Source organism: Callorhinus ursinus, unplaced genomic scaffold (genome assembly GCF_003265705.2).
Source record: "Callorhinus ursinus isolate GAN/ISIS: 27379988/994484 unplaced genomic scaffold, GSC_fseal_2.0 scaffold9, whole genome shotgun sequence".
NCBI classification, from domain to species: Eukaryota; Metazoa; Chordata; class Mammalia; order Carnivora; family Otariidae; genus Callorhinus; species Callorhinus ursinus.
The window spans coordinates 44,682,866-44,706,447 of NW_027397071.1; the positions used below are offsets into that span (position 1 = coordinate 44,682,866).

Sequence of the window (23,582 nt, forward strand, 5' to 3'; positions counted from 1 at the left end):
AAAATTTAGTGCCAGGAAATTATAAAGGTCTTGAAGGCCTCTAGGAAAGGGACCACACATAGAGGATACCTTGCAAATGTGTGTGGCCTTGCCCAGAGAAGTCCACAGTATGGATACCTGGGTAGTTATGGAGCTACCAGGTGCTACAAAGTACTTGAGATGAGATGTTTAAACATGTGCTACCAATGGGTAACACCCTTCTGCTCATCTCAGGAAAGCAAATACAGAAGGATCAGGAGTAGACTGTTCTTTTCAAACTTTAAAGCATAATGGAGAAAGATGGAAGAAACTAGTATTCAGAAGGAGAGGATATGCATTGATGTTCTCTTTTAGTGCCAACGAATAATTAGAAGAAAACTATGATAGCAATATAGGGTGAGTCACTCTAATGCATACTCAATAATCATTTATTGGAAGATATTTGTTTTCTTAAAAAGAAGCTTTAATTGTTTTCCCTACAAAAGTATTCACTACATTTCCAGTAATTTTATATAGGGATTTTTAGTTTTATAAATGGATGCTCTGATTCATGTTTCCTCAATATGTCAGTGAGTTATTCAGTCTCCTTCATATTAGTGTCAATATTCTAGTTACACTTGAATAGATTAGCTCCCTTTCCAGGTTTCCCCAGACAAGAAATTGTACCTGTATGTATCCAGTTGTTCCTGTCAGAAATCTTGCAGTAAGTCTTGATACTACACTTTTACTCACTAGCCGTCTCCCAATATCAATTCAGCAATGAATCCAATAGGCCATACAAAGCACATCTCAGTTCTATCCACTTTTTCCATTTCCACTACCATAATCCTAGCCCGAGACACCTTAAAGTCTTGCCCAACCTACTATAAATATTTCTTCATTTATAAAGCCCTACTTCCACTCTGGCCTTCTAATGCTCTGTAAACATAGCAGCTCAAATGCCCACTTAAAAAGAGACGATGGACTCTGAAAAACAAACTGAGGGTTCTAGAGGGGAGGGGGGTGGGGGGTTGGGTTAGCCTGGTGATGGGTATTAAAGAGGGCACGTTCTGCATGGAGCACTGGGTATTATGCACAAACAATGAATCATGGAACACTACATCAAAAACTAATGATGTAACGTATAGTGATTAACATAACAATAAAAAATTATTTATTTATTTATTTATTTATTTGAGAGACAGAGAATGAGAGAGAGAGAGCACGAGAGGGAAGAGGGTCAGAGGGAGAAGCAGACTCCCTGATGAGCAGGGATCCCGATGCAGGACTCGATCCCGGGACTCCAGGATCATGACCTGAGCTGACGGCAGTCGCTTCACCAACTGAGCCACCCAGGCGCCCAACAATAAAAAAATTTTTAAAAAGGAAAAAAAATCAGTTCATTCCACTTAAAAATGCTTAATGACTTCACATAGGATGGAATAATAAAAATCTTACATTTTTAACCTGGTCAATAAATCCTGAGATGATCTGGCTCACGCCTGCCTCATATTATACCAATCTTCTTCTGATCCCTAATACCCAGCCACACCAGCCTCTTTCCAATCACTCTGCCCTCCAGCACACCGTCTTCTCCTGACTTAAAGTTTGTGCATATGCCATTTGCTTGGCGTAAAATTCTCCTGATTCCTCCCTTTGCCTGGCTAATTTCTATCATCTTAGAGGTCTTATTTAAATATCAGCTCCTCCGAGACACTACTTCTCCTGCTCAGACCCTTATTATATTCATTCTCAGTACCTTGGTCTTATCCTTCTTAGCTCTTATCATAAATTGAAATTATTATATCCCTAGAATGATTATTTAATGTCTGCCTACCCTATTAGTGCCATGAAAACAGGGGTCATATTTGTAATCAGCCTTGCCTAGGACAAGCTCTGGCACAGAATAAGAGTACAATAAATATTCAGAATGAATGAATGAATGAATATATAAACTTGAATAAAATTTATTAAATGGAGAAAATTTTGCAGATTCCAAGAGATACAGTAGATATTTTATTATAAATATTGTCCTAACCATCTACAGAATGGGAAAATATATATCAAATATGAAAAAATTGAGGGGGAGATGAACCATGAGAGACGATGGACTCTGAAAAACAAACAGGGTTCTAGAGGGGAGGGGAGTGGGGGGATGGGTTAGCCTGGTGATGGGTATTAAGGAGGGCCTGCTCCCCCTGCTTGTGCTCCTTCTCTCCCTCTCTCTGATAAATAAATAAATAAATAAATAAATAAATAAATAAATAAATAAATAAAATCTTTAAAAAAATCCTATGATGTTCTTAGAAAGGAAAGAGAAGAAATCGAAGGGAATACTAATGGCTACAAGACTCACTTAGAAGCATTCAGAAGCATAAGTGAAACCATTCATTCCCACAACATGCATTTTTTCTGCACTATGCTGTGAGCTAGTTTGCTAGGGATTAAAAAAAAAAAATCAAGTAAGGCACTGCATATGTGCTGGTTTTGGATACAGTCATTCCAGCAAACAATTACTTAACAATGCTAGGAATGACACATATTCACATACTGAATTATCCTGAAAAGACCAACTACACACAAATCATACAATTTTTAAAAAGGGGATCATTTTAAAAATATTAATCAAGGAACTCTAAAGTTTCATTAAACTACATTAACATCCTATATATTTTTCGTTCAAACAAGCACTCTAAAAAGAACTTATCAACTTTACAGAGATCTTCACTCTGCTTAAGGGTAACTTTCTAACTTGATTCAGATCCAGAAGAGAGTGCAAAATGCTTCAAGTAGTCTTTCAAGTAGCATCATAGAGGTTTTTGTTACCTTCCTCTTCAGTCCAAATACCAGAAGCTATCACATTAGTTTTTATAATGTGAGCATTGGATTATAATTTTTGACTCCCAATAAAATATTTTATCTTCTATGCCCAATATATACTATTTTGCCCATTGTTAAGCAATAATATAAAAATATTAAGTGACATTTAAGACAAAATATTTGTACATATTTCCCGAATCCAAGTTCAACTTTCTTTCTTCTGCATTCCTATCTATTTTTCACACATGATCAGAAAAAGAAATTCTATCAGGAAAAGGGGGAAGAGGATTAAGAACACATTACATTCTTAAAATTATGGACAATTTTATACATGCAAAGACGACAGTTACCCTTGAGGTTAGGGGCTGTCCTGGCCACATGCAGAGCCAAAAAGAGTGACAAGTGCATCCTCAAGACTGACTGCAGGGAGTAATACATTATTCTTTTAGCAGTCACTGTTACACCATGTCTTCAGGTCTGAATTTATGTTAATTTTTAAATATCAGAGAAAGTATATACCTTATAACTGCTACAGAAGTCAAGTGCCTTTGACCTGGCTGGGAAAGTATATTAGGGTGGGATCTACAAAGAGTGTACCTGGAACTAAGGGCTTGACATATAAACAACTATATTTAGGAAAAACAGACATTAAACACTGTTTATACAAACCTTGTTCTAACGTTTTTACTCACCAGCACATTTTTAGACTTTAAGAGAAATGATTCTCAATTACCCATTGTCTTCCTAGTTTTTCCAACATACTTTCATAAATGAGCATGTACCCTATCTCAGTATAGAATGTGATCCTGTTAATCCATATATTTATTAACTATTAACAAAGCTTATTTTCTTTATGATTTTTACATAGAAAATGGATGTGCATTGAAGTCCTAGTAGTTTCTTCCTGTTCCAAAGTACAAAAATGCATCACCTTTGCACCTCTCCTCCTTTGTTCACATCCTGCTTTAGTGTCTACTGTGTTTGAGTTTTAGCAGCTTGCTTATTATCTGCATCAAGCAAACCTTAGCTATGTCGAGGTAGAAAAAGCAAGAAAGCAGGTAAGTACGCAAGCAAGGAAGCAAACGCAAACACCCATAGTCCTTATATTACATGTCTGAATAACATCTCTTTAAATAAAATGAGAAACTTGGAAAGATAAAACGGTATTATTATGGAGGTGATTCAAATCCTCGACTGGCAAAGGTTGACATCTTGTCTTATCTTTAACACCGAGTTTTAGGACATTCAGATTTTGTCATGTAAAATGGTGTGTGGGATTACATTCACAGATACAAAAATATGTTCCGTTCTATCACACCCACGAGTCCCAGAACAGTACACTGTAAGCTGGCATGAATAAGAACCAGTCTACAAATGAAAAGCATAGCTAATGTGCTGCTATGTAATGCACTAATTTAGTCATCACGGTTTTTCCTCAATTTTAGACATCATTGCTGCACTAAAAAGTTCTAATTTGCCTTTTAAAGAGGATTTTTAGATGTAACTATGTAGGTATATCTTGTTAAATCAATAATTTTGTTTGTAAATACTTCTATATATCATTGCTTATAAACCAAAGGCATATTTTAAGAGATGTACATCATAATTTCAAAAGTGCTTTATTATTGTTGCAAATATGTTTTGGCAGTAAGTTAAAAAACAACAACAGATCTGTACTTCTGAAACAAATAACGCAACATATTTTAAGAAAAAAGAAAAAGAAGAAGATAACAGGAGAGGAAGAAAAGGGGAGTATGTCAGAGGGGGAAACGAACCATGAGAAATGATGGACTCTGAAAAACAAACTGAGGGTTCTAGAGGGGAGGGGGGTAGGGGGATGGGTTAGCCTGGTGATGGGTATTGAGGAGGGCACGTTTTGCATGGAGCACTGGGTGTTATGAACAAACAATGAATCATGGAACACTGCACCAAAAACTAATGAAGTAATATATGGTGATTAACATAACAATAAAAATTTTAAAAAATGAAAAAAAAAACAACAACAACAAAAAAGACATCTTGCCTTAAGTTTCCCAGTAACCAAACTTCTTGATAAAGTAGATTCAGAATTTTAGCGTTAGAAAAAACATTAAGTGAGAAACATTTATTTCAAATTTGTTTCATGAAAGAGAGAATTAAGCCATGACAGATATATAAGCAGCTATTTAACAGTAAGAGGGAACTTGTTACTTCAAAGGACCCTTCAATTTGTAAAGCAAAAAATTCACAGAAATGAATACGTTTCACAAATTCCAACTGTATCACCTTTTTTTTTTTGACTAAAATATTTTCTTGTCAAAATCTAAGGCAATATTGTGTAGAAAGGCCTAACCTCACTTTAAATCAAATTCTTGTTTTATGGTAAGAAACCTCAACGATTGATCCTTAATGAAATTAGCAGATTTAGAAAATAATTCATTTGTGTAAAATGAATTAAACATTTCTCCATCATCCAACACTAATTTAGTGGTGGGTATTATACTAAAAAGATCAATAATTCAAAAGAACACTTTAATTTTCATTAAAAAGGATATAGTATCCAAATTTAGAATGCTTTAATATGAGTGAAATTAATTCCATATTTCTTAAAGGTATCTTTAAAAATAAAATAGTTAACAGATGTTAAATTTATAGTATTAAACTGCCTAAACAGTCAAATCAAAATGGGAAGATAAGATGATTGTCCAAAAACCTCAGGCCAAAATTCAGGACAAAAATGACATGAGAAATAGATGTATTTTGGATGGGGTCATCATATTGGCTGGTTTCATTAACCGGACTTAATTGGATTAAGCTTCTTTTCCCTATTTCCCTTTTCTCAAATGTAAAGGACTCCAATAGTTCCAAGAGTATGGTTTTACTGGCAGAGATTGGGAGCCAAGAGATCTGGTTCTATTTCTGTTTCTCTCTCTAACAGCCACGTGCCCTTGAGCAAGAAAACAAACTTAGCTGGGCTCAGTTTCTTCTCTTGTAAAATAAGACCCCCTAGAGTCCTTGCCATCTCTAAAGTGTTATGAACTCATGAAATAAGAAGATTATAGCTCTCTGTGTGTGTCTGTGCGTGCATGCGTGTATGTGTGTGTGTGTGTGTGTGTTCCAAAATGGAGCAATTATAGCAGTATGTGTATGTATGTGGTATGCCCAATGTTCAATATGGTATTACCCTAAGGACATTGCTAATATTTAACAATCAAAGTTTAAATAGGTATTTGATTTAATTACAATAGCTTTTATAATTGTCTTAAGAAATTAATCACACTTGAAGTAAGGAAGAAAATTTTTTCATGTCTTGAATTACACTGACTCAGAATAACACCAATAAGTGCTCAAAATATGTAGTTTGAGGGGCATCTACATCCCACATGACTCTATAAGATGTTCATTTGAAGTTAGAGCTACAATCCTGAATACATTAGCTACAGAATACTCAAGCAGCTACTACTCAAGAAATCTAATTATTTGAACTTTTAAATAATTTTAGTTGCACCATTAAGTCACCTTAATTCTTTAAATTCAGATGACATATTTTAGGTTTGTGTTCATTACTCACCTTTTTGGTGCAGTAAATGTCTTCATAACACTTAGGCACTATCTCAGGAAAGTTCTTTTCTTGCCTTTCCTTCTATTACCAAAAAATTTGATAATGCAGTCAGACATCTATAAAACATTTTGCCACTACACAAAAGTATCTTTATCTCTTTCAATACGATAATAGTATAAAAACCTGTAATTTTTCTTCTTGGTGAGGTGAGCCAAACAGCTTCTTTTCAACTATTTTTCTCACCATTTCCTCTGTGAGGACTGTATTTCAAGGTACCACCTTCCTCTTGCTTCCTCTCACCCTATGAAAATTTCCCAATGATACTGATAGTACTGATACTACCAGTATTTAGTATTTTTCTTTTCAGGTCAGCTACCTCTTTTCTATAATTGAAATGAAACCTATAATGTCTCACATGTTTACCTCTTGGATAATACAAAATTCAGTTCTCTCCAACTGAACTCACACTCTCACACACACACACACACACACACACACATATTCTACAATTCCCTTGCTCTTAACAAATTTGTTATGCTACTACTTTGGGCATGGTATCACTATCTTCTGATGTTAAATATGCTCTCAGTCTTACTGAACTTCAGGAAGAACAAAAATACCCAGGCACAACTGAAGAAACCCCATCTTTAAGAAGCCAATAAATGAGTTCCTTTTAACAATGTAAGATTTACTCCATTATTAAAATATTTAAATAGATCATGTCAATGCTAATAGAAATTACAATACCTCATCTGTGGTAACTGCAATTGCCTTCATGTGTATTAAAGTAAAATAATAATTTTGTATAGATTTTAAGTAATTTATCAAGCAGTGAACAATGTAATGAAAATGAGTATATGCAGGAAATCCTTCGGGTTATTAAATTTACTTAATATTTTTTCCATGTGTCATTGAATAACAAATGATAATTTTCTATTATGGTTAATAATTTAAATAGCACACATGATACTCCTCCAGAGGCTTATATATCAAATATATCATCATAGTTTCAAAGTAGACATGAAAGATCTTGACTCAAAACTTGCTTTATTGAAAACCTTAATGTACATTTATATGACAGATTCTAGAAGCTTATTAAATGTTTCTGTCCTGAATTAATTACCAGGAAGATAAGGTATCTTCTGTACCACATTAAACTGTGGTCACAAAAGTGACAATATTTGGCATAATAATGAACTATATTATTATTCATTATTGCCAAATATGTAAATAACTTTGGAAAAGCCGGTTCAAAATATTAATTTTTCTTTATTCATTAGGAAACAATTCTATGATCTACAGATTTCAGTCATTTAACAAGTGTTAATTTATGCCTATGAGGAAGAGAGCACAGTATGAAGAAAAAGGTATAGAAGCCAAATCTGGATTTAAAGCTTTATCACTTTCTAGCTGTGTGACATGTACTTGTGTGATGTAGACTTGTCATTTCTGTCATTGAACCTTAATTTTCTAATCTTTCAAATGGTGAGAATAATGCTTCTTACAAGACTATTTTGAAGTAAAGCATCTGAATCATAATAGGTGTTTAATAATTGGTGGCTGCCATTATAATTATGATTACAGTTCATGCACTATGGTAAGGGAAGCAAGATGAAAACGGATGGCTTCTGATCACAGAAGCTCATGCTCTTCTGAGCATAATCATTTAATTCCAAGATAAGAAATAGATATGTTTATTTCAATGGCATTTCTTAAAAATATACTATGCCAGCACGATATATAGCCCCCCAAAATATTACTATAGAAAAACTGATTTGTATCAAAAGGTTTATGTCCAACTCCTCTAAAGTATCCAAATCATTCTTCATGCACCACTTTGTCTTATTATTTGCTATGCACTAGAATTAAAAATTAGCAATTATTACTACCTCCATTTTATAACATTAAAAGAGGCTAATTGTATTACCAAGATCAGATGTTAATTCTAGAAGTAAGAAAACTAGTTTTCTAAGATTTTCTTACTCCTCTTTCACTATTTCAGAATAACTCACTAGAGTATTTTCTATAAAACATGACTACTTATAATGATTCAAACCTGATTAACCAAACATGGCTAAAAACTTCATAAAGGAAAATATTATTGATTTGAGATCATCATCTTCCAAACATTGTTGATTTACAGTTCCACTTTTAATTTTGAGTTTTCCTTGACAATTCACAATTCAGTATTTTAACAAACATGCAGAATCTACCATCTATGCATCTCCTGTCTGCTTTTGTGTTTCCTCAGAATAGAATTTAATTGCTATACTATATGGTCAAATTGTCATTTTAACATTAAGATTCCATTTTTTTAAATCCTGAGATATTAAAAAAATCTCCATTGAATAGTGATGTGGCCCCTAGATTTAAGAGCTAGAACATGAAAAAAAAAAAAAAAAGACTTCAGGGTTCTCAGAAGATCCTAGAGTCATCTCCAAGTCATTTCCTTGGAAATATGAACTACTTAACGGCCATTTGGCTTGGCACAAACTAAAGGTCTGTCCTGTGTCAGATGTGAATTAATGGTCTTCCCGGAGTCATACTGCAAATTCACATGACTGACTAGACTGGCCCAAAAAAGAATATGGATAGTACTCTACAAAAGCAGTCATTGTTACTGGAGAGAACAAATGCTCCAAATAATGTCTTTTATTGATGGTGTGGTTGCTACAATTGTTATATTCAATGAATAGCATATATTTTTTAAATGAAGAATTTTCTGAAAATTATGAAATAAATTATGTGAAAGAAGAAAATGTAAGAAGAATCCAGAAATAATTCAGGTGGTAATTCATCAATAGTTGGTATTCTTTGTGTACTGTTAATTTGGATATGGAATGAAGTTATAATATCATAGAATGTGTGATCCATCCTTATGTTAAGGCCACAGTCATCCGAAGATAAAACTATAGTATAAATTGGTATAATTTTGATATATCAATTATCAATTTATCAATTAATCAAGTTAAAAATGTAACTTATCTTCAAATTTTCAACTGTTCTAAAGGGTGGACATTTTGTCATGATTAAAGAGACCAAGTTTTTATATCAATATTACTATGCGCTATGAACTGCAAATAAGAGAGACCTAAGAAACACCCCTGGGAATTAACACCGTGTGGGTAAGATAGTTATTTAATGACTTTCAAAAATGATAAAAATTCTATCTTCACATTTTTTTAAAAAATCCAAAGCAAACAAAAATATAGACACACAAAAACTTTAAGCTATATTCTGTATTTTATAGAGGAAGCAGAAAGATTAAAAACCTACAAAGGAAAGTAGAATAAGATTTTAATTAAGAAAATTTTAGTGCCAGCTTAAGGCAGTGCTAAAATTCTGAATAAAACATGGCTACTGTAACTGGACCAGGTTTATTTCTTTAAGAAGTTGTTTCTAATTCTGAAGCTGCATATGTGCAGGCACACGTGATGGAGAATGGAAGGGTTGCCATGGTAAGTACACATCTTTTCTTGGACAGTGAAGTATAAAAAAAAAATGTATAAAGAACTCTCACTTCATAATATGTCATGGAAATTGACTCTGCTTTCCCTACCACCACATATTATATGATGCAATGCAGTAGAGTACAGAAATAGCCCACATTTTCAAAACTTCATCCCATGAAGATGGCTTATAAAACACGGAGTGAAAAATGAAATAAATCTCCAGATCAGGTAAATCTATTTAAATGGTGGGTCTAGAACAAGTTCTACTTCCATTAAATTAATAATCACACTTCGCGGATATTCCACAGGCCCTGAGATACCTCCCGGGGAGTCCAAATGCAAATATTGCTAACCACCCATTTCAATATACTTTAGCCCTAGGACTCTTATTTTTAAGGGAAAATAAAAGCATTCCAACATCCTTACTTTCTCATTCTTGCCCCGGTGCGATTAATGATTTTCAGGAAACAGGGATCTGACCCTCCTCAACTGTCTTTTGCAAAAAGATCTTGGGGTGGTTCTCTCGGAGTCGGTGAAGTCAGCTCAACGACGCCTGGATGGAGGCGTGACACGGACTGGGGAGGTGGCCGAATCTGTTACGAATAGCAGCAGGTTCTGAGGCGCTGGAGAACCCACGTGTGCAGGGGCTGAAGAACTTTTCTGCCACGTCTCCCGGAAGGAATGCCTCACTTTTAAATAGGGAATTAGCTCGGGCGAGGGGTGGGGCGGGAAGTGGGCGGTAAAAACTGAGAAGTGGGCGGCAGAGGAGAACGTTCAAGCCCTTCACAGGTATCTATCTACCTGTGCTTTTCTACCTTCTCTTCTCGCCCCTGGTCAACTTTATTATTTTTCCCTCTAATTGGAGGACTTAAGCAACCGGATGCTGAGCATCTCATAGGCTCAGCTTGGAACAAAGAAAATCTAGTTCCTAATACTGTATCTCTCCCGTCGGAGAGATCACGTGTCCTGCTTTCGCTGGAATGCACTCTTCTCGCCCACGCTATAAAAATCTCTATTGTGCTTAGAAATTTTGCCAAGGTTAAAATATGATCACATACGAATTGTTTTTCATCTATCAAGAGAGCCACATTTCATCTTATACAGGTACACACATTTACGTGCTGACCCAGTTACCACTGCAGGTAAATTCAATGTGTTGAAAGTGTGGTGGGAAAGTAATCAAAAAGAGCAGGTGGAGGACCTTTCTGTCTCACTGACCCTCCCCCACCCCCCGCATCATTTCCAATCCTTTTTGAGGGAGAACTTCGAAAGGAACGTGGGAGTCGCAGATGGTTTCATTCTGAAGCTGATTCCCGGGAGTTGTGAAAGTGACCCCTTCCCTTTTCCACCTGGCGCTGCGCCCTCTCGCCCAGCCCGCTCGCTTTGTGACTTGGTGGGGAGGAGACAGTGAGGGAGAGGGCGGAGGCGGGTCCTTTATTCAGCCCCGATGGCCAAGAAGTAGTATAATGAAGCAGTTTTGCGGCCATCGCCGTTATGAAGTCACACTATTTTTAAAGGCATTTTGTTCAGCCCCTGTCCCCTCACCCGCATTCTTGACTCTGCAAACAGTAAGACTAGAGACCTTCGGGAACCAACCTAATTGTCCGTGAGCCAGGATGCCATGATTACCGTAATGTTAATGTGCTTCCCTCCCTCTTTCAACGTAGGATCCGAAACTAGTCCTGCATCCTTAATGACTCTAAGAGGAGGATGCAAGAGGCTGAAGGGGGCCCAGCTCTGAGACTGGGAATAGTGCGGGTTCACCAGCTTCGCCTTGCAACACAAAGGAGATATGTGGGCAGGAGTTGTCTAGCTTAGGGGGAGAGAGGAATCGTTCTCCCTGACTCTCTGGAAAAGCTTTCACTCCATTGCTCCCCCACTTCTTTCTGTCCTCCAATCTGTCATACTCCTCTTCCCCTCCATCCCCTCAAACCCCACCCTTTCCCTTCAATCCTAAAGGCATAAAGATCTTCTAATTGCGTTCTCCAAACAAATGAATATCAAACAGTAATACTACACCTTCCAAGATAAAGGGACAAATGCAACCTGCCACAAGTGTGTGTGTGTGTGTGTCTGTCTGTGAGAGAGAGAGAGACGATCAAATGGGTGCCTCGTCCTCCAGACACCTCCGAGAAAAAGCTTACTGAAGATACCCAAGATAATAAAGAGGAGCTAAGACTACCTCAGCTAGACCAATGGTCCCAGCACCAGCGCCCAACACCCGCTCTTTACCTTTCCTTTTCGCAGTATGTAACCCTTTAGGGTCTCCCGCCAGCCCAGGCCACTCGGTGCTCTCATGCACCCACACAGCTAGCACCCATTGCCAGATGCCCCGCAACCTACCACATCCCCGCCGCCTCCGCGGGCCCCCTCGCGAGCAGCTCCCCTGAGAGCGCTGAAGGCTCGTGCGCTCCCACCCCCGCCCCCCCGCGGGCGCTTGTGTCCCACACCTCGGGCGCTCACTGTCACCGAGGCCACAAACGGCGAGGTCCCCGCAGTACCCCCCCCACACACACACACTGGCCACGAAACAAGAGTGTGCTACTCACATCGCCGGGAGAAATTGCCCATGAGGTTTCGGAGAGAGTGAATCGTGCAGCTGCCAACGCTTATTCCTTAAAGTGTTCGGGGGTCCGCAGTGGAGTGGGCACGAGGGTCCTCGCAGGAAGAGAGGAGGGGTGGAGTAGGAGGAAGAAGACGAGGAGAAAGGGGATTCCGGGCAGGTGCTGCGTTAGACCATGATGCCGGTGCCCTTCAGGTGGACCGCTGGAGAGGTTCCGGCGGGAAGCGGCGGAGGGGAAGCCCAAAGCGCTGCCCGCGAAGGCAGGAGCGCATTCACTCCCCTGCCTCCGCCTGCCCTGCGCGCCGCGCTAGCGACCGCAGCAGCAGCGGCGGCGGCGGCGGCGGCGGCGGCGGTGGCGGAGGCGCAGCTCCCTCCCCACCCCCAGAAGGCTCCACAGACAATAAATCCCCGGCGGAGAAGAGACGAGCAGAAAAGGCGAATCGTGCACCCAACTCTAACACACCCTGCCTGCTGCTGGGCGAGAATCCCCCGGGACCCGGCGCAGCCGCGGCTCTGAGGAGCCAAGCGCTCCCGGGTCTGCAGGCGACCGCGGCGATCTGTGTAGGCGGCTGCGAGGTCCCTTCGGCGAGAACCCGCTGCCCGGGGCCTGGGCGTCCGTGGTTTCAAGCCCGGGGTTCGTCCGGAGTGGGGTGCTCCTCGGTGCAGTGGCTCGGCGCACAGGTGCCAGGCTTGGCAGGAGAGGAGGCGCTGCTCGTGGCTCTTGGCTGTGTCTCCCCGCTCTCCCCGCCCCCTCTCTTTTTTCCCACCCCCTTTTCCGACGACACCAGCTGCAGCTGCTTCAAAGTGTGAAAAATGTCAAGGAGATTTGCCAGTGATAAGAGGGGGTGCCCATTTTCACAGCCCGCCGCCCTTTTTGGGATCCTCTCCCGCCCCTCTGACCTCTACTCAGGCTCCCCCAAATTGTGAGAAGAAAAATCCCAGTCCGGCGGAGAACTGAAACGTTCGCCTTCTCCGGGCTTGGTCACAAGCTGCTTTTAGAGAACGGGACAAAAGGCCGAGCTCTCTGGGTTCCTGTCGTCGCCCGCGGTGCTCGAGGCAGATGCTCGAGGCACCTTGCCTGGCAGCGCTCCGCCACCGGCTCCTCCTGCTGCCGGACCGGCCCGTGGCGCTGGAGTGGCGCGGCGTCCTGCAGCGCGGGCGACTCCGCGGCTGTAGCGGCTCCGGGCCTCTGCGCCTCCCTGAGCGCTCCTGCACCCGCACCAGCTCAGTGACGCTGCGCTCGTGGCTCCGCAGGCTGCTGCTCCTGCTATCTCAGCAAAGAGGCGGCCAGGAGCGCCTCCTCGGGGTTTCCTCCCCCGCCCGCCTTGCCTGCTGCAGGTTGTTGGCTGCCAAGGAGAAAAGTCTCTGCTTGCGGGTCGGTCACTTCGTATCAGTCAAGGCAGCGACCTTTGTGCCTGCGCTGACATTCCCTTCTCCTCCTGGGGCCGGGGTTGCTAGCCTGAGAGTGCGCAAAAACAGAAGGGGTTTCCCAACTACCCTTCATGGTTTCACCGCTACTCCTCCTGCTGTGAACACACTCTCGCTCACACACACTCGTATGCTCCTTTACATAAAGGCACACAAAGACACTTTATTCTCACACACTTCTCTTTAAACTCTTATAAGCAGCAATGTTAAGAAACATATTGATGAAGCTAGTACTACATTTAGATTTCTCTTTTATTCTCTACACCCGTCTGATGAATTCTTTCTTTGAAACTGGATTTATTATGCTGGAATCATTCTTTTGTGAAATATAGGCTATAGGATTTGTTTGTTTGTTTGTTTGTTTGTTTCCTCAATACGGAAGAGAAAGAATCTCCCTTTCCTAATACAGTCAGACTGCATGACATTCAATTGCCACTCTGGGGTGGATGTAAGCTCACAGTTTGCTAAAAAGAAAATGCACTTGCTTATATTCTTAGATTTGCAATACTAAAATCTTCAAGGTCAAAAACCTTTCTGGCTGCTAGGGATTATCTAGGAAGAGACTTTGCAGATTGCAGATCTAATCTGCAGAGCACCAAGAATGAGGATTATTTCACACATTACCTGGGCCATGAGGGTGGGCTGACTTTTTTTTTTTAATTTTACTTTATTTTGTTATGTTAATCACCATACATTACATCATTAGTTTTTGATGTAGTGTTCCATGATTCATTGTTTGTGTATAACACCCAGTGCTCCATTCAATAGGTGCCCTCTTTAATACCCATCACCAGGCTAACCCATCCCCCCACCCCCTCCCCTCTAGAACCCTCAGTTTGTTTCTCAGAGTCCATAGTCTCTCATGGTTCATCTCCCCCTCTGATTTTCCCCCCCTTCATTTTTCCCTTCCTACTATCTTCTTTTTTTTTTTTTACATATAATATATTATTTGTTTCAGAGGTACAGGTCTGTGATTCATCAATCTTACACTGCTGACTTTTAAGGACAACTTCCCAGTATTTCATATTATTTGCATGTGGAAGGGAGAATATATTTTTTAAAAGTCAGATCACTTTTACAATGTATTATAAAACACCACAGAAAAAAACTGTTCTGAAATGGCAAGGAGATTAAAAAAAAAAATTGTTAAAGTGATAGATTTTTGAATTGACCTCTGTGGAGCTCTATTTTTTTTCACCCATAGTTTTGTCCTTGCAAACACATTACCACATCTCAGTGTCTCAGCTGGATACAGTGAGATGAAAACTTTAGGTACTGATTGAAAATATAAAAACTAACCTCACACAACAATTACACAATTGTAGCAATCTTTTATAAACTTCCAGTTCTTTTAGATATAGTTTACACAGAACTTTCACTTTTCTAAAACTACCTGGTGGATAATGTTATCTACACTTATAGGAAGGACACAAAGGCTCAACACAGAAAGGTACCCAGCTGCCTTGTATTTGAACTCAGAATTTCTTATGTTAACTCCAGGATTCATTTCCTCATACCAAAACATTTGACAAAAAGTCTTCTACTTAAAATCATAATTGATTATAAGTAACTGCAGATCCTTACAAACAGGCAACATACCTACCAATGAAGTTACCTTCCAGATGTTAAATGGAACTGTTTTCCTAACTCACAACAACCTTGTTCCTTTCTAATGGGAAGAGATATTTTTTGCAACTCCAAATTAAAAATTGATGATGTCCTTATAACATATTTCAAACTATATGTCCTCCTTTTCCCTTTATTTTATCCTAGAACCTTGATTTCAGGCCATAAAAACCCAAATGGATGAAAGATTTAAAATATGTACACATGTGATGTAGTGCCTATGGTTTTTAATAAACATGATTTCAGCATTAAAAAAAGAGGAAAAGAAGGAAGATGAGTATTTTCTGTAGAACAGGCTTTGGATTCAATGGCCCCAATTTTTTTTCCTAAGATTTATGAATCTTGTACAAAATGTGGCTACCTTTACTATTTAAACAATAAGGCATACTGAAGAGATTTCAATGCTTTCATAGAATTATGGAACTATTGAAATGCAAATGCAGATGCTGTCTTTAAACTCCAAGTTGCCCTGTCATCAGACCTCTGGAAATGCAGATGACTGTCTGAAAATTGGAGAAAGAGGAATAAATATCCTCAGGCTATCATTCAAGCAGAGGTCTAACACCAAGAATAGCAACAACTTCAAAAGTTAGATCAAGGAAGTTTTAACAGATCAGCTGTTCAGATTACATCTATGAATGGCTAGACATTACCCCCTATAAAATTTTGTAAATTGTTCATTACTCCCTTTGACTGACACTACTACAATTTTTGAAATGATAATCTATTCCCAAGACTAAATTACTTGAAAATAAAAGACATGTGGTGATATTAAACGATCAGGTGCCAACTATCTTCCTAATATTTCTCTTTGGAGGCCTGATTTGTCACCCTGTCTTAAAATATTTCCTCTCTGGCAATTCCTGATTAAAGTAAAACTACTTATGGAAAGCACAGCACTTTTAGCTTTACCAACTGTTAATATCTTGGTGAGATACTGGTCCTTGAGAAAATAGAAAAACATTGTTAAAATTTGATGTATGGAAATACAGATCTGCAAAGCTCAGAGCTGGTAGAGTTTGGTAGGACAGGACCTTTATCAGTGGGGTACTCCCTATGGAGTGCTGCATTGCTGTGGTGAGCTTTTGAAAAGCTGGGGAAAAGCTCTGAATAGGAAGTAGGAATCATTAAGATTCTTTCTCAAATTAAGTTGTTAGTTGGCCTTTACAGTGAAACTAATTTCTCAGATTAACAACCTGTTCTAGCTAAAGAGAAGGCTTCTTTATTGTGGTTTTTAATTTATCTGGATAATATTTTTTTAATTTTTAAACCTTAATTTGCATATTTAAGATATACAAAATACAGTGAACACTAATGTACTCACCACACACCTTAAGAAGGGAAAGACTGACGTTTCCTCTCCCACTCCTCTATTTCTGCTCCCCTCATCCCACAGAGGTAACCTCATTCCTAAATTTTGTATTAATTAATTAATATATTATTAATTTAATTAATTAATTTCATGTATTTTACTGCCAACAGTATCTTTGCATTGCTCTGGAAATTTAACCCTTACACAAATGATATAAAGCAATATGTATTCTTTTGCAACTTGCTTTTGAATTTTAAAAATACATTATGTATCTAAGAATAATTGATCTTCTTGTGTGTCATTCTGGTTCACTCATTTTTACTGCTGCATGATAATTGATTGTATGAATTTATCATATTCACATCCTGATGACAAGTTTTGCTTTTATAATAAGGCTGTTGTGAACATGTTTGTTTATATCTCTTTATGTATAAGAGTTTTTCTAGTTGATATATCACCTGGGAGTAGATTTCTTGGGTTGTAGGGTATATTCAATATTAAATTCTTTTCAGTTTACATTTCTATTATCATTTATGAGAGTTTCCCTCGAACCACATCCTGGCAGTTCTTGGTATTATCAGACATTTTCATATTGTCCAGTCTTAGGAATATGAAATGGTATTTCATTATGGTTTAAGTCCATAATGTCCTGGTTACTTATGAGATTGAGTATCTTTTCATAGGTTTATTAATAATCCACATTTCCAATATGAATTTCTTGGCTTATATATTTCATTCATTTTTCTTTTTTTTTCTTAAAGATTTTATTTATTTATTTGACAGAGAGAGACACAGTGAGAGAGAACACAAGCAGGGGGAGTGGGAGAAGGAGAAATAGGCTTCCCACAGAGCGGGGAGCCCAATGCGGGGCTTGATCCCAGGACCCTGGGATCATGACCTGAGCTGAAGGCAGACGCTTAATGACTGAGCCACCCAGGCGCCCCTCACTCGTTTTTCAATTTGGGTTTTCTTGGTGTGTGTGTCTTGTATTCTAATCTTTTGTCAGTTATTTTTCTCTTTAGTTTTCACTGTTAATAAAGTGTTTTTATGAAAAGAAGTTTTAATTTAATATAATCAACTTTATCAATACTTTCCTTTATGATATGTGCGTTGCATTTAGTTTTAAAAAAACCTTTGCTATCCCAACATTAAAAATATATTTTCCTGTATTGTATTCTAAAAGCTTTATAACGTTAATTTTTTACCTTTCAGATGTCAAAGATTCTGAAATTCTGCATATGGTGTGAGGTAAGGGATAAATTTTTGTTTGTTTCCATTTCTTTCCTCATAATAAACTAATGCCTCCTCTATCATATACCAGCTCATTGGTCAATTTTTGGCCTGTGCATTTGGTTCCATCTGTCTTGCTATACTGTCTCAATTGAAAACTGTTCTAAATTGCTTCAATACTGATATGTAGGAAGAACATGGCATTTCATTTTGTTCTTCTTCAAAATGTCTTTGAGTTTTCTTCATCCCTTCTTTTTGGGCGATTGATTTGTAAGCATGGTGTAGATCCATGATAGCTTCTTTAATTTTTTTCACACCACAGATCTCTTGAAAACAGATTGTGAAAGCACAAGACCTTGCTCTGTCTAGTGCTATATCAAATTGGCAATTCTCTCTCACAAGCAGTTCAGACTAAATTTATCATGCCAGTACTCTAACAGGAAGGTTATCTTAGATAAAATATGAGTAAAAAGACCAGCTAAGAATGAAATATCTTTTTTAAAAAGCAATGCATATGAGTTCACTAACACATTATAGTGTAAAATTTCCTGAGAACATCTTTGCTATCTCTGAGTAGGTTCATATTTATATACAAAATTTAAAATACATTTTTCATTCTAACATTAATATGTGTTGTTAAAGTATCCTAAAGGTCTTTCTGATTCTAAAATTGCAGATCCTATGTTCTTCAATTTTAATATACTACATTATTATTAATTTGAAGAGATAAGAATTAAAAAAAGGTAGGAAATTGATTTTTTTTCTAGCAAAGTTTTTTTTTTATTTTTTAGAAGATTTTATTTATTTATTTATTTGACAGAGAGAGAGAATACAAGCAGGGGGAGCAGCAGAGGGAGAGGGAGAAGCAGGCTCCCTGCTAAGCAGGGAACCCTATGGGTGCTGGATCCCAGGACCCTGGGATCATGACCTAAGCCCAAGGCAGATGCTTAACCAACTCCGAGCCACCCAGGCTCCCTGCAAAGTTTTTTTTTTTTTTTTAATACAACTATAAACTACCAAAGACCTTCCAGTGACTTGCAAATATATGAATCCAAACTGCATAACTAACCAGAGTTCAGAAGATTACATGCACCCACAATCCAGAGCGTATACAACACTCAACTTCCCTTAGATAACATAATCCTTTAATCTAACAATCTATTCATTGTTAATATTAATTTTTTTTCTATGCTAAATCAGTCAGTATAGAAACACCAATTGTCTTTCCTAGAAGTTAGGGCAAAATAATATTTATTGCTTTTTTTCTGCTTTGTTCTTTGTCCTAGCTTCAGATGGATAACTGAAAAATTAGCTACCATTAAAGTCTTCCAAATTTTACTTTTTCAAATAACTGCTAGAATAGTGCCCTGTTATGGTTGATATTATAAAGTCATATTGGCCAATCTATAATTGTTTTCTTATATAACACAAGTCTTGGACTTCAATTATAGTATCATGAATTTGCTTTGGTCCAGAAAAATAATTCCTAGGAAAGAATATCTTTCCATTCAATGATGAAAGAATAGACATAGTCAGAAAAATATTATGAGTACATTTTTGTTTAAGATAACCCTTAAATATAGATGGAAATGATGAAGGTAAATATAAATAGAATTAAATCCTAATTTAATTATGGCAAGATATACCAAGCTGTGATAACTTTGATGCTTTTGTTTTACAAGTTTTTTCCCTTTTTCAGTCTGCACAATCTTGTCAATCTATTTGCCTGAGAGAATAGTCAAATGATGATGCCAAACAATTTGATGAGTTTATTAAATTACTAATTTTAGTAAAAGCAGCATGGAATGGTTTACACATCTTATGTAGTCAGGAGCCCAGGACTTTTTGGTTAGGTTTCACTATTTTGCTTACTTCAAGGCCAAAGAAATGCCTTTTGGTATATAAATCATACTGGAATATAGTATGCTTAGAATGGTGATATTTGGGGTGCCTGGGTGGCTCAGTCGGTTAAGCGTCTGCCTTCAGCTCAGGTCATGATGCCAGGTCCCTGGAATGGAGTCATGCATCGGGCTCCCCGCTCAGTGGGGAGTCTGCTTCTCCCTCTGCCCCTCCCCCTGCTTGTACTTTCTCTCTCTCAAAAATAAATAAAATCTTAAAAATAAAAAGAATGGTGATATTTAGCATGGAATTTAATCAAAATTCAAGATAGAGACTTGATACTATTGTTTAATAAGAATAGCTTCCTATTATCTGATTTTCTTCCTTTTTTAACATTTTTAAAATTTATTTTGACAGAGAGAGTGAGAAAGCACAGGCAGGGGAGCAGCAGAGAGAGAGGGAGAAGCAGGCTCCCCGCTGAGCAGGGAGCCCAAAGCCTATGCCAGCCTCAGTCACAGTCCCTGGGATGATGATCTGAGCCGAAGGCAGATGCATAACTGACTAAGCCACCCAGGGGCCCCTAATTTTGTTTCTTTAAAACATCTCTACTTTATCATCACAAAAGAATAGTGTTTGTTGAACATGAAACAAGTAGAGATTTATTGAGATTCAGGATAACATTTTATTTCAGTGAATTTTTCTAACAGTTTTCACCTGATATAATCTATAACTATGAAAAACTCAAATTCCAATATTTTATGTTAGATGAAAATCTTTTTATACCTTACTCTTCGATAATAATTTAGCTAGGATACAATTCAAAGTTGATGTTGTTATTTCTCAGTATTTTGAAGATATTGTTCCATGGGTTTTTTGGTGTTCCTTTTTGCTGTTGAAATATTTGCCCTCAGTCTAATTGCTATTTCTTTGTAGCCAATCATTTCTTTCATTCTTGCTATTGTTAGATATTTCCTGTCTGTGAGTACTGATGTTTTTAGGAATGATTTCCTTCCTTTTATTTCCGAATTTTTATCTGATTATATTTCCTTTATCTATTTCTTTTTATGCTGGTACGAATTAAAAATTCATTTTGGGGAAAAATAAGCTTTTATCTCTTTATATATTATGTCTCCCCTAGTCCCTATATTGTCTCCTTATTTTACCTTCCATGTCTCTTAACCACTTTTTAACATTTTTCTCCTTTTGTGTCTCTGTGCTACATTTTATGTAAACTTGTGTGCTTTATCTTCCAGTTGACTAATTCTCCAATTATCTAATGTAACGTTTAACCCACTATTGTGTTTTTAATCTCATTAGCTATATTTACATTTCAAATTCTATTTTTTTGTATCAAAATTTTCTGAAAATGTCATGTTTCTCACCAATGCTTTTGATTCCCCCTTTTATATTACATGCTGTGTCTAATAATTTTAATATCTGAAGTTCAAGACGTTTAATTTGGAGTGCTGACTTATTTTCTCCTGACCTTTGCTAATGGTGGTATATTACATTGGATTCTGAACTCATTTTCAGTTGGATGTTATGTGTGGAAATAATGTGAACCCAGGGTTGGGGATGCTTTCCTTCAAGAAGGATCTGTATTTGGTGTTTTTTGGGTGCCCTGGAGAGTGAGTTACCCAAATAACTTCAAATTTTAGCTGTGGGTTTCCCAGGACACCCAAGTGATAAAAAAGACATGGCTGTGATTATAAATTCTCAGAGAAAAACTTTCTTCTCCACTCATAGCCAAGGATGAAGCAGATAATGTACCTTGTAATTTCTGTACCAGGGTATTTACCAGGGGTAGATATTTTTAAATTAGTCTTTTAGTGAAAATGTAAGCCTTCACGTTTCCCACCTTTAAGTAGAGGTCTCAGTTAACTCGCATCTTTCTTGGGTTGGGAGTGAAAGGTCTAATTTTCTATTCAGCTGCCCCTTAATAGGAGCATTCTAGAATACTCAGTGTCATAATGCCTTCAAAGGAATTATATATTTAATGCTTTTGTTTTGTTTTGTTTTTGAAGTAATCTCTGCATCCAACACTGGGTTTGAACTCACAACCACAAATCAAGAGTCAATGCTCTATCGACTGAGCCAGGCAGGCAGCTCCCCCGTTTTTAATTTAATGCTAATTATCACTGTGATTTTTGTTTTCTCTTAATTTTTTGGCCTCCAAGAATCTTCTTTTTGGAATTTCACTGCCCATAAAATAATAAATGAAAGCTGTTTGTTATTTTTATCCAGCATTTCTAGATATTTTTTTTCTAGAAGTATTTTCATTATATTTAGGCTGCCATAGTTTGGAAGTGGAACTAATTTATCTGTTTACATCACAATTTTTGAGGTGATATTTTTCATTGTCAAAATGTTGAAGTTAGCTGAAATAGCATTTATGTATTTTCTCTTTGTGGAGCATGCTATTATTATAAGTGGTGGCAGTGGGAATGAGCCTTGCCACCATAATATTACAAATGACAGTGTGGTGACTTTACTGACTGGTAGCTTTTAAGTAAAACAAATAAAAACACATTTGGTTATTATTTTTTGATGTCCCTAACATATTTTCAGGGTCAGTGTAGGCAAAAATCTCAATATCAGTTATCTCCATCAGTTAGATAATGAATATATTCATCTAAATGAATTATTAATTCATATTATTATTAATAATAATATTACTAATTATTATGATGATAATGATAGGATCCACTATGAGATAGCATTCATGGTTATTATTTGACTAAAATCAACTCTCCTGATAGCAGTAACACAGACAACTTGAATTATGAATGGTGTTTATCTACCAATTAAAAATTTAAATATGAGACATAAGAAAAAAAACAAGCAAATTTACTTCCTTTTGGAATAGATGGACTCTTTGATAAAGATATAGCAGCGAATTCACTAAACATTTTATATAATAATATAAATATAATATGATAATATAGAAATATAATTATGTCATGATTATTATACTGTTACTGAAAACTATAATGTGAAAAAATTGATAGACAGTACCAAAATCCCTCCCCAAAATGTTGAGCTAATTCATGTTGTCATAAATGGTGTATCAAAATTCTTGTTTTTCCACACAACTACTGACCTTGGGTACTAGTCATCTTTTAAACTTTCTCAATCTAATAGAAAAGCATGTTTCATTACTTTGCTTGTATATCTGTAATAATTATTAAGTTGAGGTTAAGCATGTCTTTTTATGAAATTTGAAATGCAGAGGGCTTACCTTATTACTTGTAAATAGATAAGATGGTCTTGTTTCATCATATTTTCTACCTGTGGCAAGAAAATAACCAAAAATGAGGTAACAGAATAGAAATCAAAGCCTTCCCTACAGAAAATCAGTTTTTAGTTAAATCCCATGAGATTTTAGTGGTAAAATAAAAAGGTGTTGAAGTTCTCTCAATTTATTACATATCCCCACAATCCCAACCCCCAGCTCCTTCTCATTTCTCTACCAAGAGAAAGGTCACGTATCTGAGAATGTCTGATATCCTCCTGGATTTAAACCACATCAATAAACCAACCTTCACCTAGTTGACTGAAAGGAATGTTTTAGTGTTTGGACGGGAATTTGGACATTACATAGATATAGCCAAAGGGTTTTTGATAACTTTATTTTTCTTGCCAGACACTGACAGTTCACATTGTGTAATCTTCAAACCCAGTAGCATTTCCCTAGTTTCATTGTCTGAAAATGCCATAGACCAGTATCTCTGAGCATGGGCTACAGAGTGTATTTTTTCCTGCATAGGAAAAGAAAATTAGATACAGTTCACTGTCAGTCATTTTGTCTTAAAC

The 23,582-nt window shown here is 37.3% G+C and overlaps 1 protein-coding gene across 7 annotated transcripts in view; it reads right to left on the reverse strand.

Moving 5' to 3' along the window:
• The window catches only part of LRRC7 (leucine rich repeat containing 7), a 933,028-nt gene that overhangs the window by 515,999 nt on the left and 393,447 nt on the right, over positions 1 to 23,582 (reverse strand). For 4 of the 7 annotated variants that reach the window (XM_073896539.1, XM_073896538.1, XM_073896542.1 and 1 more), the window contains exon 2: positions 23,008 to 23,057. In XM_073896539.1, the coding sequence (XP_073752640.1) occupies positions 23,008 to 23,057 (50 nt within the window). Of the gene's footprint in view, positions 1 to 12,320; positions 13,170 to 23,007; positions 23,058 to 23,582 lie in introns of those variants that run through there. The other 3 variants (XM_025871826.2, XM_073896540.1, XM_073896541.1) reach the window with 2 other exon arrangements.